Source organism: Artemia franciscana, chromosome 14 (assembly GCF_032884065.1).
Source record: "Artemia franciscana chromosome 14, ASM3288406v1, whole genome shotgun sequence".
Classification (NCBI taxonomy): domain Eukaryota; kingdom Metazoa; phylum Arthropoda; class Branchiopoda; order Anostraca; family Artemiidae; genus Artemia; species Artemia franciscana.
The window spans coordinates 7,750,196-7,764,891 of record NC_088876.1 but is presented as its reverse complement, the minus strand read 5'-3'; the positions used below and the strand labels follow the sequence as shown (position 1 = coordinate 7,764,891).

At 36.0% G+C, this 14,696-nt stretch overlaps 1 protein-coding gene and 1 long non-coding RNA gene across 4 annotated transcripts in view; both read left to right on the top strand.

The window, feature by feature from the left end:
• LOC136035268 (uncharacterized) overlaps positions 1–14,696 on the top strand; it is a 278,010-nt gene that overhangs the window by 79,862 nt on the left and 183,452 nt on the right. The gene's annotated exons all lie outside the window — the stretch shown is intronic.
• The window catches only part of LOC136035265 (adapter molecule Crk-like), a 53,127-nt gene that overhangs the window by 22,329 nt on the left and 16,102 nt on the right, over positions 1–14,696 (top strand). For all 3 annotated transcript variants that reach the window (XM_065716938.1, XM_065716940.1, XM_065716939.1), the window contains exons 3-4: positions 7,350–7,472; positions 11,792–11,996. In XM_065716938.1, the coding sequence (XP_065573010.1) occupies positions 7,350–7,472; positions 11,792–11,996 (328 nt within the window). The remainder of the gene's footprint in view (positions 1–7,349; positions 7,473–11,791; positions 11,997–14,696) is intronic.

The following is a 14,696-nucleotide window of genomic DNA, read 5'->3' as shown; positions in this document are numbered from 1 at the left end:
GTCATGACTCAATGCTGAAAACGAAAGCAAACAGGAAATGCACTAGCGATCTGGTGGTAGTTTTCAGAACTATTCGGCCAATATGGTCATATATATATACATATATATATATATATATATATATATATATATATATATATATATATATATATATATATATATATGTATATATATATTCTGTTGAATTCAGCTACTTTACTATGAGAAATATAAAAATGTGAAATCTCATTATTGATGTAATAAGTTTTTTTGTGAAAATGGAGAGCACAATATCGAATATATTTCCCTTGTATTTTTTTTTACTTGTGTTTTGAGTGTTCGCAAACTTGGCAGTGATGCTTAGCTGCAATGAGATCAAAACATAGTTTGAAAAATGATTACAAATGATGAAAACATGATTACAAAATTTAACTATAAATATTTGCAAAAGCTTATCCTGGGTAGAAATATAAAGAAGATAATAAAACACAGTAACTATCGGTATTTTCACTTAAGTTTATTTTTATTGTCATGCTTAACTTACTATTCTACCGGTTTAGCTACTTAAAAGTGACACTTGAAGGTAGATTATGTTGTCTTCAAGAATCTCAGCTCAGATATACCTGGTATTACATGTCATGGACCTTATGGAGAAATTATGGTCCTTATGGTCCGATCTTATGGAGAAATTCTCGTCTTCAACCTTTTCTATGGGGAGGCGTGGTACAACACGTCTAGATGAGTGAATTACCCTCACAGGTATACCGGTACATTTTCTTCGAAAATCGAAAGAAAGAGGATAGATAAAATTGTCCGGGGGGATCGAGCTTTTGCTTACTTTTTTCACTACTTTCCCTTGACTTTGTTTTGAGAAAAAAGTAAAAGATAATAGGAAGAAAAATGTCGTATAATGTCGTAGAAAAATCCCTTCTGTGGAGGTGTTAAAAGAGATACATGTATTGATTATTTAGTATTAATAAAGTTGAGTTCATGTCAGAACAGTAACGTAAATAGGCATTTTGAACAACCAAATTTTTAATTTTTTGAGCATTCAATTGAAATTGATCAGAATCCAAGTTTTTTGTTAGTGTTTAGGACACATATTTAAAATGCAAGTCTTCTGAAAGAGGGGGCCTTAGCCCCTTGCTCCCTTTCCCAGATACCCCCCTGCATCTATTTTTGGTAGCCAAATTTGTGCAACTTCAACGAGGGAGGTTGCCAAATTAGCTTCTTGTCAGGTTGATCAAATCTGTCTATACGCTACTATACATAGGTTATATCCCAGTTGAATCGGAAATAATTTTTCCATATTATAAGAAAAAAATAAGAAGTTTGATATTTTTTTTATGAAACTAAAGTAATGTTGCATTATCAATGAGAAAACTAACAATCACATTCCGGGATTTTGTGGTTAAATATCAAATTTGTTTAATTTTACTCCTGCCAAGAAACCATATGGCATGTTTGTAGTAGGAATAGACTTGGTGAGAACTTTTTTAGCGAAGCGAATAAAATTGTGATAATTAGCCTACTATTCAAATCTTAATGCTGTAGAGTGAATATATAAGTGGTGATAATGAATGGATGTGATAATTGCTTTAAAGCTAGGATACCTTGTAAACATGGGGGGTAAGTCCATCAATCAAACTTTCCAAATAGGCACTTGCGTATGTACGGAATAAGGAGGTTTATTGCATTCTCCGAAATATCCAGATTTTCACAACATTTATATATAATGTGGCTGTTTATTGTTTTTAATGAACCTGCCCTTCCACTGAAATAAATTCCCATGGATGTCTTTTTGAAATAAAAAAAAAAAAAAAATACAAGAGAAATTCCGATTTTGAGCGGTAGTCATTTGCGGCTACCGGTTATGAGGAAACTGCTAGTTAGATACGGGTAATTTTTCGTATTTAATTGAGCCGTGCAGAAGTGACTTAACTTATTTTATATATTGTATTTTTAAATATTTCTAGCTTATGTTTTTTGTACTTGATTTACTCGTTAACTTTGAATTTGCATAATGATATTCCATGAAAGTAATAATTAGTACAAAAATGTGAGCAAAATAATAAGTGGTAAGAATAGTGTTCAAATTAACGCTTGGAAGACTTCGTCTCTTTGACTAGGAATAAGTGAAGGTGAAGAGGGTATGGTGGGTAACGAGAAAATTGATCATGTGGGCAGCTTCACTTTCCTAGGTAGTATCACAGGGAACGTACTAGCGCTGCCTTTAGTAAACAGCTATTAGGTTTCCACATATGATTAATTTTTCTTTCCAGAGGCACTTCATATAGTATGGGTGCTGGTATAAATTTCAGAGCGGGTTTGTTTGATTGGAAATAAAAATTTCTAGTGTTCTTTTTAGGAGTAGAAAGTGATCGGAGGACAACCAGCCGTCACCCGCAAACCCTTTCCCCCATATGTATCCGATAAGAATTTCAAAATAGCCATTTTGTTCAAAGTTGTTCAAAGGTCGAATACCTATGCCTAAGGTGTCGACACCCCCCCCCCCCCTTCAATAAATTTTTTGGAGAAGACTTATTTAATTGGAAATCAAAAATTATAGTTCCCTTTTAAGAGTCAAAAATGATCAGAGGTTAACCACCCCCCCCCCTACGCCATTCCCCCAAAATATATCAAAATTCTAATATAGCAATTTTGTTCAATATATTCCAAATGTCAAATAGCTATCCCTCCGGGCTTGACATCCCCAGCCCACATAACATATTAGGTTTGTTTTTTATTGGAAAAGAGGGCATGTTTTATCCTAAGTCTCCAAAAAGGCTTTTTGTTCAAAGGTCGAATACCTGTGCCTAAGGTGTCGACGACCCCCCCCTCCAAAATAAATTTTGGAGAAGACTTATTTAATTGGAAATCAAAAATTATAGTTCCCTTTTCAGAGTCAAAAATGATCAGAGGTTAACCAACCCCCCCCCCCCCCCCCCCTACGCCATTCCCCCAAAATATATCAAAATTCTAATATAGCAATTTTGTTCAATATATTCCAAATGTCAAATAGCTATCCCTCCAGGCTTGACATCCCCAGCCCACATAACATATTAGTTTTTTTTTATTGGAAAAGAGGGCATGTTTGATCCTAAGTCTCCAAAAAGTCTTTTTGTTCAAAGGTCGAATACCTGTGCCTAAGGTGTCGACAACCCCCCCCCCCCCTTCAATAATTTTTTTGGAGAAGACTTATTTAATTGGAAACCAAAACATATAGTTCCCTTTTAAGAGTCAAAAATGATCAGAGGTTAACCAACCCCCCCCCTACGCCATTCCCCCAAAATTTATCAAAATTCTAATATAGCAACTTTGTTCAATATATTCCAAATGTCAAATAGCTATCCCTCCGGGATTGACATCCCCAGCCCACATAACATATTAGGTTTTTTTTATTGGAAAAGAGGGCATGTTTGATCCTAAGTCTCCAAAAAGGCTTTTTGTTCAAAGGTCGAATACCTGTGCCTAAGGTGTCGACGACCCCCCCTCCAAAATAAATTTTGGGGAAGACTTATTTAATTGGAAATCAAAATTATAGTTCTCTTTTAAGAGTAAAAAATGATCAGAGGTTAACCAACCCCCCCCCCTACGCCATTCCCCCAAAATATATCAAAATTCTAATATAGCAATTTTGTTCAATATATTCCAAATGTCAAATAGCTATCCCTCCGGGCTTGACGTCCCCAGCCCACATAACATATTAGGTTTTTTTATTGGAAAAGGGGGCATGTTTGATCCTAAGTCTCCAAAAAGGCTTTTTGTTCAAAGGTCGAATATCTGTGCCTAAGGTGTCGACGACCCCCCCCCCCCCCCTCCAAAATAAATTTTGGAGAAGACTTATTTAATTGGAAATCAAAAATTATAGTTCCCTTTTAAGAGTCAAAAATGATCAGAGGTTAACCAACCCCCCCTACGCCATTCCCCCAAAATATATCAAAATTCGAATATAGCAATTTTGTTCAATATATTCCAAATGTCAAATAGCTATCCCTCCGGGCTTGACATCCCCAGCCCACATAACAAATTAGTTTTTTTTTATTGGAAAAGAGGGCATGTTTGATCCTAAGTCTCCAAAAAGGCTTAGGGCATTAAGGTCAAACTTGAAGAATTTTTTTTTAGAAGGATGCTGAACGCATTTAAAACGTACTATGTGCTTGCTGGTTGTGAAAATGGAATATATGCAACATCTAAGGAACAGCAGAGGGTATTCAGTTCAAATTTTCGAGGTATGCAGAAGATATGTTGAAGAGAGATGCAATGCCCCCCCCCCCCAGTACCAAGGATAAGGATTGTTAGTTGTGCATTAAGCCCTTTTTTACATGCAGGATTTATCAGTATGAAAAAAGAAGGAAGTGGTGTTTGATTCTGGGTGTGTTTGGAAGAACTAAGGGTATTAAGGCGAAACAATGGGAAAGATTGAGGGGCATGTCAAACTAAATCAAAGGACACCGTCTTCATCCCGTTTAGCAAAAAGATTTCTGCAATATCTCAATAACGGCTGAAGTTATTAATTTTGAATTTTGAGGGTATATTGAGGGGAAGGTAAAACCGGTCAGAGGGCAACTTTTTCCCCTCCCATTCGTTTTTAGCTGCCGTCCTCCCAAGATATTTGATCAAAATCTTGAATAGCCATCTTGTTCAAAATATTTGGAGAGTCAAAAAACATGCCTCTAGTGGTGAAAAAGCCCCCCCCCCATACCCCATGGGTCAATTGTTTTCTGTTATATAGGTTTATCATTTATATAGACAAGGTTCGTTACCGGGAAAAGGGTGTTTGATCCAGAGTCCTTAAAAACGCAAAGTGTATTAAGGTAAAACTTTTAGAATGTTTTGAGGAGGATATGAAACAAAATAAAACACACTAGATGTAGGAGGGTTGTCTAAAGGAAACAGCTGCAATATCTAAGGAATAGTTTAGAATTTTAAGTTGGAACTTTGAAGTCGATGTTCAGAGGGATGTTGAGAAACGAATGGAGGGCAGCCAGTCACCCCCTTGCTCTTTTAGATGCTACCCATAACACTGATAGAAATATTAAGGAGCTGTTTTATTCCTAAAAGTCACAAGGTTTTACAACTATACCTTTGGGGATGTCAAAACCCACCTGCCCTAGGGTAAGGAATGTAAATAATACAATTTGCTCATTTTTATATGCAGGAGTTTACGTGGAATAGGAGGGAATGTTTGATCCGGGATTTGTTTGAAAGCGACTGTAACTTCTTCTTCTTGGAGTGCCAAGCCTTCTGGAGTCCACTTCGGTCTTCTTTTGGCTTCACGACGATTTTTAATCTGCAGGTGATGCTGGGTCAGGAATAAATCTTGCTACCATCTCTGTGATCTACTCGCAGATATTATGTCTTGGGAAATCGAAAATACTTTTGTATAGATATCTTTAAATGTTTGCTGGTAGGCTTGAGAGCAGCAACACGCTGATGTTAGGCTGGAGGTTTGCCTCACTGAAGATTCTCCTAATGTTGATTACTTTCAGCTGGATGCATTGACATACAAAAATCCGTTAGTTCAAGGATCCAGGAATAGAGTTGCAAAGTCTGCAATATGCGTTTGATGGAATCTGCTTTTATGCCAAGTAAACTTCTCTTTTCTCCAGGTCAAAGAGTTGCTTTTGATTCTATAATAAAGAATGCTATTCTACCCTTAATGGAAATAAGAATGGAATGGGGATTTTTGTTTTTGAAGGAAATCTTCTTCTGAGTATGTGTCTGAAGGTCCGGACCTTCAAATTGGGGTAAATCGGATTATACAAGGAGCTACTATCTAGCTGGTCTGCTACCTCATTACATTTGATGCCTTGGTGGCTGGGGATATGCTGGAACTTGACTTCAATAATGCTGTTTTGGAGACTGATTAATTGATCTCTGATTGATCCATGGCACTCCAATAAGATGAAGGGTGCATTTGGAGTCTGGGAGCAATACTACTCTTTTGAAAGCCGGGGGATTAATATTGATGACTTTTCAAGCCTCTTTTATTGCCGATAGCTCTGCCGTGAGGATAGAAGTATTATCAGGAAGTCTGGTTTTTATATTCAGTCAATGACTTGGGATAAAAATATCACCATTTACCAAATTAAATTAAATACCTAAACACCGAAAAAGTGAATCATTCACCAATATCCAACAATTTAAAAAAAGAAGAAATTCTTGAGTTGTTGGATAGTATACTTCGATTGCAGTTCAAGAGTTTTTTGCATTTTGTACAAATCGTTGGATATCGGTGAATAATTCACTTTTTCGGTTTTTAAGTATTTGGTTTTGACTCTACTAACTCAGGCTTTTATTGAATTTTATTCATCTTTAAATTTTTTTTTCGTTTTTTTATTGTTTTTTTTCATATTGATCCTCCCTGTTTGTTTTTGGTTTTAGATTTTTGGTTTTTTCTTTGTCCTTTTAGTATTTTCCTTAGATATTTTTTTTTTTTAGGGAGGCGGTTTTCCTTTCTAAATATTCTCTTTGTTTCTTTTTAGTATTTTCGTTTGGCCTTATAAAACTTCATTTTTGACCGTTTCTTCTTTATGTCAAAATTATAAAATAGTCGCTTTATTCAAATTAGTCAATAGATCTAATAACGGGATCAGAAGCTTGCGAATGCAATTTTCAAGCCAGTTGACGATACACAATTTGTGACCCTGTTTTTGGGTGCCATGAATCGTCTAGCCTTTTAGTCTAGGATGATCAAAAACTTCCAAAGTCCAGTAACTTTGGTTTTGGCCATTTTGATAACCTGGAAATACATAATATTTGTTGATTTTCTTGCCACTTAAAAGTGAAGAAACTCGAAGTTCCATTGTGACTCAGTGCTAAAACGTTTAGGAAAATCGAAGACAGCACACTTTAAGACCCTACCCTTCCCCCAATCACTACATCGGCCATTTCCAACATATTACAGATATACTATTTTGATACGGTACACGTAGTGCCTTTCCATCTATCTCTACATTTTCCCCCAACTTAAAATTCGAGGTCCAGTTGTTCCCGGATGAGTTTCCGGGTTCCGGGTAGGGGGTAGAGTTTCAACTCTACCCCCCTAGCTGTTCCCGAGATATTGCAGGATACGGATTTTGAAAACTTACCTGCAAATAAAATTTTTGATTTACTGTAGTACGCGTGTCGTTTCAGGAGTATACCCTTAGGAAACTCTCGGACATTTTGACCTAGTGGCTGATCATTAAGAGATTGAGGCGATTGATGGAATTGCTTATTTTGAGGGGGATTCAACTGCAGATCTAAGTTTAACAAAACTGTCATGTACCACTTTTTCATACCTAAGCTTATCTTTTGTGTCGAAATGGTCCGCGGTGTGTTTCCAATAAGTAATGATTTTAATTTTGTAATTCTTCCTTTTTTAGCTGGTACTTCGGTCCACTGTCACGCCAGGATGCAACAGACTTACTTATGGCAGAGAGAGAAGGAGGTGTTTTTCTTGTCCGAGACAGCACATCCATGCATGGTGATTATGTATTGTGTGTTAGGTAAGGCTAAACTATTTATGATCAGCTTAAAGCCAGGCTCTCAATTTAACAGATTCGCTATTAAGTCCCTTAGAGAGTCTATTTAGATAAGATTTATTCATGATCCAATACACATACAATAATATACTATATTAATCCTACCAAAGACTATGGCCTGTAATGTAGGGGGGAGGGGACATGTGAGCTACTTACTAAAATGCTTAGAAATAAAATCGGTTACTTACTTACTGAGAAAAGAAAAAAATGTTACATACAAAAATTAATGAGATTAGATAAAATAAATAAATAGATTAAATAGACTCCAATAGACTCCAAAAAAAGACTCCTGCGATAAAATTTCAGAGAAGTCCAAAATTTTTAAGCAGTTTTTCCGAAAGACCTAAAAGAGTGGCACCTTCGAGCTGATTCAGGCATCATATTCACACGATATGACTCCCCAAGATTGAAATCTGACATTAAAGAAAAAGTAAAAGGAATTTGTATATGATTCTTTTGTATTGCAAATTTTATAATTATTTTGAGCAGACATAAAATATAGCGGAACGCTTAGGGGCTGGGGGAGGTCACCATGAAGCTGAGAAAAAGGTAAAAAAAATGCGGTAAAACGGTAAAAATGAGTAAAGGGATAACTCATGAACAATTAGTTTCATAGAAACTAATATTAAATGTATTAACTATAAATACTATTGATTAATTGTATGTAAAAATAGATTTATTTTCTTGGGGATATAATTCTTCTCTCGTCTTCTTCTTCTGTATAGAGGCATTCATCGTAAACAAGCTAAGGTGGTAATAAATGGCTCTTTGTATATGTACCACTAAAAATAAATTATTTGTTTTCTTTTAAATGCTTTTATTTTACTTCATCTGTTAAAAGGGTCAAGTCTTCAAAGATAAAATAATAAATAAACAAGTAAGATTTGCTAGAATAAAGAAAAAATTGTTAGGTTGTAATTTTAAAAGATTTTCTTTTGTGTCCTAAAAAGTTGAGCTAACAAAGACAAGCTTAGTGGGTAATTCTTTAATATATTGGTATTTGAACGGTCGTCAAGGTCTAATTTAGGCCTATACTCATGCTATAATTCCCTTCTGAAAAAAATAGGTTATACTTTTCCAATTGATGCTGAAAATAATTAGCTGTAAGTCACTTCATATGATTATTTTCTTACAAATGTGTTGAATTTCCTTTGCAAAGAGTGGAAACTGGTGCTAGCTGCGATAGGAAAAGACTACCAGGGCCATCTGGCGTTTGGTGACACTGAGCAATTGTTTAAGTTCTGAAAGGTTAAACTTCATAAGCTCTGTAAGTCACTTCATAAGGTTATTTTCTTGCAAATATGTTGAATTTAAACCAGTTTAAGCTCTGTGAGTCTCTTCATAATGTTATTTTCTTGCAAATGTTTTGAATATCCTATGCAAAGACTCGAAACTGGCGCTAGCGTCGACAAAAAAAGACTGCCAGTGCCATCTAGACTTTGGTTCCACTGGGCATTTGTTTAAGCTCTGAAATCATTTTTCGTCAGAAACTGAGATTAGAAATTTATTACTACTCTAATTTTGTTTTAACAATTACACTAAGTAAGTTAATTGTTATTATTATTAGACCAAACAAATGGAGTGTTGCCAAACGCTAGATGGTGTTGTTTGATTTTTTATCAACTAGCGCAAGTCGCCACCATTATAAGTTACTTTTACTGTGTGTTCAATCCAAGTATCAATGCGCAGAAAGTCTGTTCGGAAATTTGGTCAAGAGGGAATTAACAAATGCATTAAGTTGGTCATTGACCTAAGGTCCACGTGCGTCTGAGGGCTAACGAAGCATGCGTGTTTTACTATGTAGTACAGGTTTCAAATTTCTTTGTTTCAGGGGGCCGTATGACAATAGAATCTAGTATTAGGCAAAAAAAGGAAAAAAAAAGATAGAAGAGTTTAATGTGAAAAAATGTAAATATCAGGTAAAAATACACGTAATGTAGAAGTAATTTTGTTTTCAAATGTTTAAAAAATGTTTAGTTTTAATTTCCTTAAAACAGATTAATGCTCTGCTAGAAAAATTTAGTTCGAATTTTTGGTTCAAATCTATGTCTGAATATCTTGGATTATGTAATTAGTATCAAAATTCTATTTTTTAAAGTTTTGGTTACTATTGAGCCGGGTCACTCCTTACTACAGTTCGTTACCACGAACTGTTTGACTGAAAATGCAGCGTAAACAATGTTTCGGGTTGGTGATTTAAAAATGTTTTATACACTCGTTTTTTTTCCATCAAGATTTACGACTAATGTTGCAGTACATATCACCCCTCCACTTCCCCCAACCCCCTACACCCAGCAAAGGATGCTCAATCTTATAGTTTAATGAAGCTCTATTCTAATTGCCCCCGGGATTGCGCCATTCATTTGGTAATAATTTGAATCGATTTCGACTCTGTAAGATTTGATTTATTATACTTTTAATATACGTTATATATTGAACGCTATTAATAGTTTTTAGTAAATTGATTCGTTTGTAGGCTCGTCGATTAATAATTAGCATTGATATCAAAAGGCCACATAAAGCCGTAACAAAAATCATAGGCAGCGCAATAGCGCTATTTAAGTAAAGATACATGGTAAGTCGAAGTATTACCATAAACTGTGTAACATTATATTGTGACACATTTCCCACATTTAAATAGCGACTGTATTTCAAATTTTAAAGTATACGAAAAATAAAGTTATAATTATTAACTTATCCATGGGACATTGTTTGACAAAGAATGTCCTGAAAATCTGAGCAGTTCTTGGCATTATTATGGCAGAAACCTTAAATAAGTGAAAAGTGCCGTGGATGGCAATTGGAAGGGAAAATGAACTCCTAGATTTTGAAAATTACCTTTCCCTTTGTAGCTTTGTTTAAAAAAGCGAGTTCTGTAAAAATTACATAAACATTTGACTTGTTTAAATCAGGGTATTTGGGGTATACATTCCCAAAGAGGGGGTTACACTGAATATCGCTTTTATGTCCCTAGTTCCCTTAACAAGCAAAAATCGGTCTCCTTGCTGCATGATAAAACTGATAACTATAGAAAAATAGAATGGTTTGGTACAGTTTCTAAACTGTGAGAAAAATATACATATTTTGATTAAAATCACTTTATCCTACTTGCAACAGAAATTCTGTACAACATGCTGATGCAGAGATAAATGTTTTTTTTCTTCGGGATGGTGTAAAAAGGGAGGCTTTGAATAGATTGAGATGGAGAAGGTGCGCGCGCAGCTGTGTTGACCTCAGGTGGCTTGGTGCTGCGACGGGTTGTTAGTAATAGTAGTAGATGGATGATGTTGATTGAAAAATTGAAGCAACACACTGAGATGAGACAAACACACAACTCTAACCTAGGCCACGGGAGACTAATTTTAGTTCTAGGCCACGGGAGACTCTAAAAAAAGACAATTGTCTAAAAAAAGACAATTTTTTATGTCTTTCGAATGATACACAACTACTTTTGCAAAATAGATAAAATAGCTTTAGGTTGCTCTAGCTTGATTTTTGCAGGAAATTTTGCAGGACTCTTTTGCAGGAAATGCGACTAATAGCAGTACATTTATGTTATTTTTTTGGAAATGGTTAAAAGAAATATTTTAAAAAGCGAAAATAGCAAAAAGTCAGCATGGTATTGTACATAGAGGCAGTTCTACATTTATGGGTTATTATGTAAGGGAGGAATGTAAGGAATAGAAAGTTATCAGTGCTTATTAGGCGTTCAATGACAAATAAGAGAAACAGAGTTTCAATTAAATACTGGAAATAAAAATTATAGCAATTAAATGATTCCTGCAGTACATCCCCCTCTACCAATTCCCATGACCAAACTTCATCCAACTTAAATTAACAGCACCTGCGTTGTGAGGGAATCGTCGTTAATCATCTTCATGATCTTAAACCGTTAAGAAAGAAAAAAGTAGCGGCTATGGGCGTTGTCGGATTTGTTAATAGAACACTCCTCAAATCATTTGCCATAGCAAAAGGCAAATGCACAAAAAAAAGGATGGTGAAAGCTTACTCTTGGTAAAAATAGCTTTTGTTTCCCTTCTTCTACTATCTCTCTATGTTTTAAATTCAAGGCTACATCAGGCCTGGTTTTCGAGGAGGGAGTGGGCAGAAAATATTCTTGACAAAATGCATCAAAAATTTGCTATATGCATTATGTTTTTTTTTACTGGTCGGACAAAAAATGGGTGTTCAAGCCCAGTAACCCTCTTGGATACAGCCTTGTTCAACATCTATAAGAAATCTGTAGTTGATATATTTGGCTAATTTTTATTCTTTTATTATAGGGAAGACAACAAAGTCAGCCATTATATAATTAATAAAGTTCAACAAGGAGAACAGATTCGATATAAAATTGGCGACCAAATGTTTTCAGATCTTCCGTCTTTATTGTCCTTTTATAAGATTCACTATTTAGACACAACGCCGCTGATTCGACCCGCATTTCGAAGGATTGAAAAAGTTGTTGCAAAATATGATTTTGAAGGCAGGGTAAGCATTCCCTTTTTTCTTAGTTCTGTAATCCATTTCTGTAATCCCTTCCATTGCCTGTTTTATTCTGATCGCCAAGAAACTCTTGGGAATTGTTGAACTTAATCTTGTTTAGGTTATAGGTATTAATCCCCCTCCACGGCCCCATTAATACTTTTTTTGCTGACGGAAATGAGAAATCCCTCAACACAAGTATTTGACTGTCGTTTCATTTTATTGTTGTTTATATTTTTTTTATATTCATTCAACGGGTCAGTTATTTATTAATCCTGTCAAGTAACATACTTCCGAAATTATAAAATCTCTTCTTCAATAAATTCTCTGAATTTGATTTTCAACAGATTGGTTAATTAGGTATTCAACCTAATTTTTCGAATGCTCATGAATTTAAAAATGCTATTATATTTTGCACACGGGGAAAATTGTCCAGGAAGGGGATTTTCGGGGGAAGGGGAATTTTTCGTGGGGAGGTTTTCCTTATTAAAATGAATTTAATATGCGTATGTAATCAAAATAAGCTAATTAGGTAACTTATATAGATTTAGGGTAAAGGACATCGTTATTTAGTCAGTGTTTAACTCTATCGTGGAAAGCAAGTTTGAAAAAAAATCGATATTTGTGTATTAAAAATCGATATATATATATATATATATATATATATATATATATATATATATATATATATATATATATATATATATTTGTTTACCTTCAATATGCTTTATATATTTACCTGTAACGTATCTTCAGTATATTTAACCTCACCCCATCAACGTATCCTTGTTAAGATAGACTGTTCTACAAATGCCAATATGCCATCTCTTATTCCTTTCAATCAAGCTCCGGTATGTTCGACTAGTAGTGATCTGCCTCCCCCCCCCCCAATTAAGGTCAGTGACTTTTAATTCGAAAAATACAATGCCGAATTTCTCGTTATAAACTGCCAGTCATTGTGTAACAAAATGGAAGAATTTGAAGTTATCGTCCGTCAAAATAGTATCCCAGTTATCACAGTTACAGAAACTTGGAATCTTGATAGGTTGTCAGGTCATATGGCAGGCTACGAAATTTTCCTGAGCACACGTGCTGATCGAGGTGAGCATAGACTAGGTGGAGGTGTTGCCTTGTACATACGGAAAGACATCCCTTGCAAACTATTACCGAAATTATTTGATCCAGCTCATGAAGTAATCTGGGCTATTTGCAAACCTAAATCTCTTCCCTGGCGCTTTTCTTGTATTATAGTCGCTTCATTATATTACCCGGAAAGTGCCAGATACCGGGGTGACTTGGTTTTCCACCTCCAAACGACTATTGATCACCTGAGAAGTATATACAGTAGCCCTGCTTTTATTATAGGAGGAGACTTTAACCAAACCAAGAAGAGTTGGTTATCATCTTGTTTGTCTTTAAAACAAGTAGTACACATACCCACCCACTCTTTGGGGGGCATATTGGACCTTATACTCACAAATTGTGATGATTTTTACTCCCCTCCCTTTTCTCTTGGTCCCGTTGGCATGTCAGACCACAACGCAATTCTTTGGAAAGCAAGAGAGTCTTTACCAAAGCCCAAACTATCCCGTGTCACTGTTCGTCCTTGTACGGAGTCGGCCATCTGTGAATACGGTCGATGGATTGGCACATATGACTTCCCCGAAGTGTACAATACCGGGCTCTTGGAAACTAAGGTATCCGATGTCAATGCCACGTTATACACCCAATACCTAAAGATCTTTACAACAAAATCATTTGTTGTTAGTGAATACGACAAACCATGGATATCTCCAGCTATTAAATCACTAATAAAAGAGAGGTCTTGCCTCTAATCCCGTGGTGATATTATCAACGGCAAGAAATTGCGAAATCAAATAGTCTCTTTGGTAAAGAAAGCCAAAGCTCGGTATGGTCGTGAAACCATGCCCTCCCAATCGCTTACTTCAGACCCCGAAAAGTGGCACAACGCTGTGAAAAAAGTGGCCGGCCAAGCTTTTGACAGCAGTGTAAAGATCAGCAATGATGGTGGGTCCTTAATCAGTGCAGAAGAAGTGAGTGAATTCTTCACCAAGATCTGTACTACCTGTCCAACTATTACGGCTCATGAAAAGTCCACCATACTTGAAAAATGTGAGCCTGAGAACAACATAATAGTCAGTGAGTTTGATGTTCACACGGAATTACGGAAGATCAAACCGAATACATCTTCATACCCTGGTGAATTACCTGCCAAACTGCTACGTGAATATGCAGCCTTCATAGCATTACCACTGTCCAGCATCATTAACGAGTGTTTTGCTTCTGGCTATTTCCCGTCACAGTGGAAAAGGGCATATATTAGAATTATTCCAAAAAAGCGCGCCCCTAGTGCATGCGACGATCTCCGCCCGATCTCACTTACACCTTGTTTGGCGAAAGCAACTGAGGCCTTTATACTCAAGTTTCTTCTGAAACAAATTCATGGGCGTATTGATAAATTCCAGTACGGTGGACTCCCCAAGTGTAGTACTACAATCTACCTAGTACGGATGTTTGACTGCGTCCTCCAATGGCTTGAAAAAGGTAGCTGTTTCGTCGACATTTGCGCAGTGGATTTCCGAAAGGCCTTTGACCTAATCCGCCACCTGACTGCCGGCATGAATCTCCAGGAAATGGGGGCCAAACGACGCACCCTTGGCCTTGTACTTGACTTCTGAACTGGCC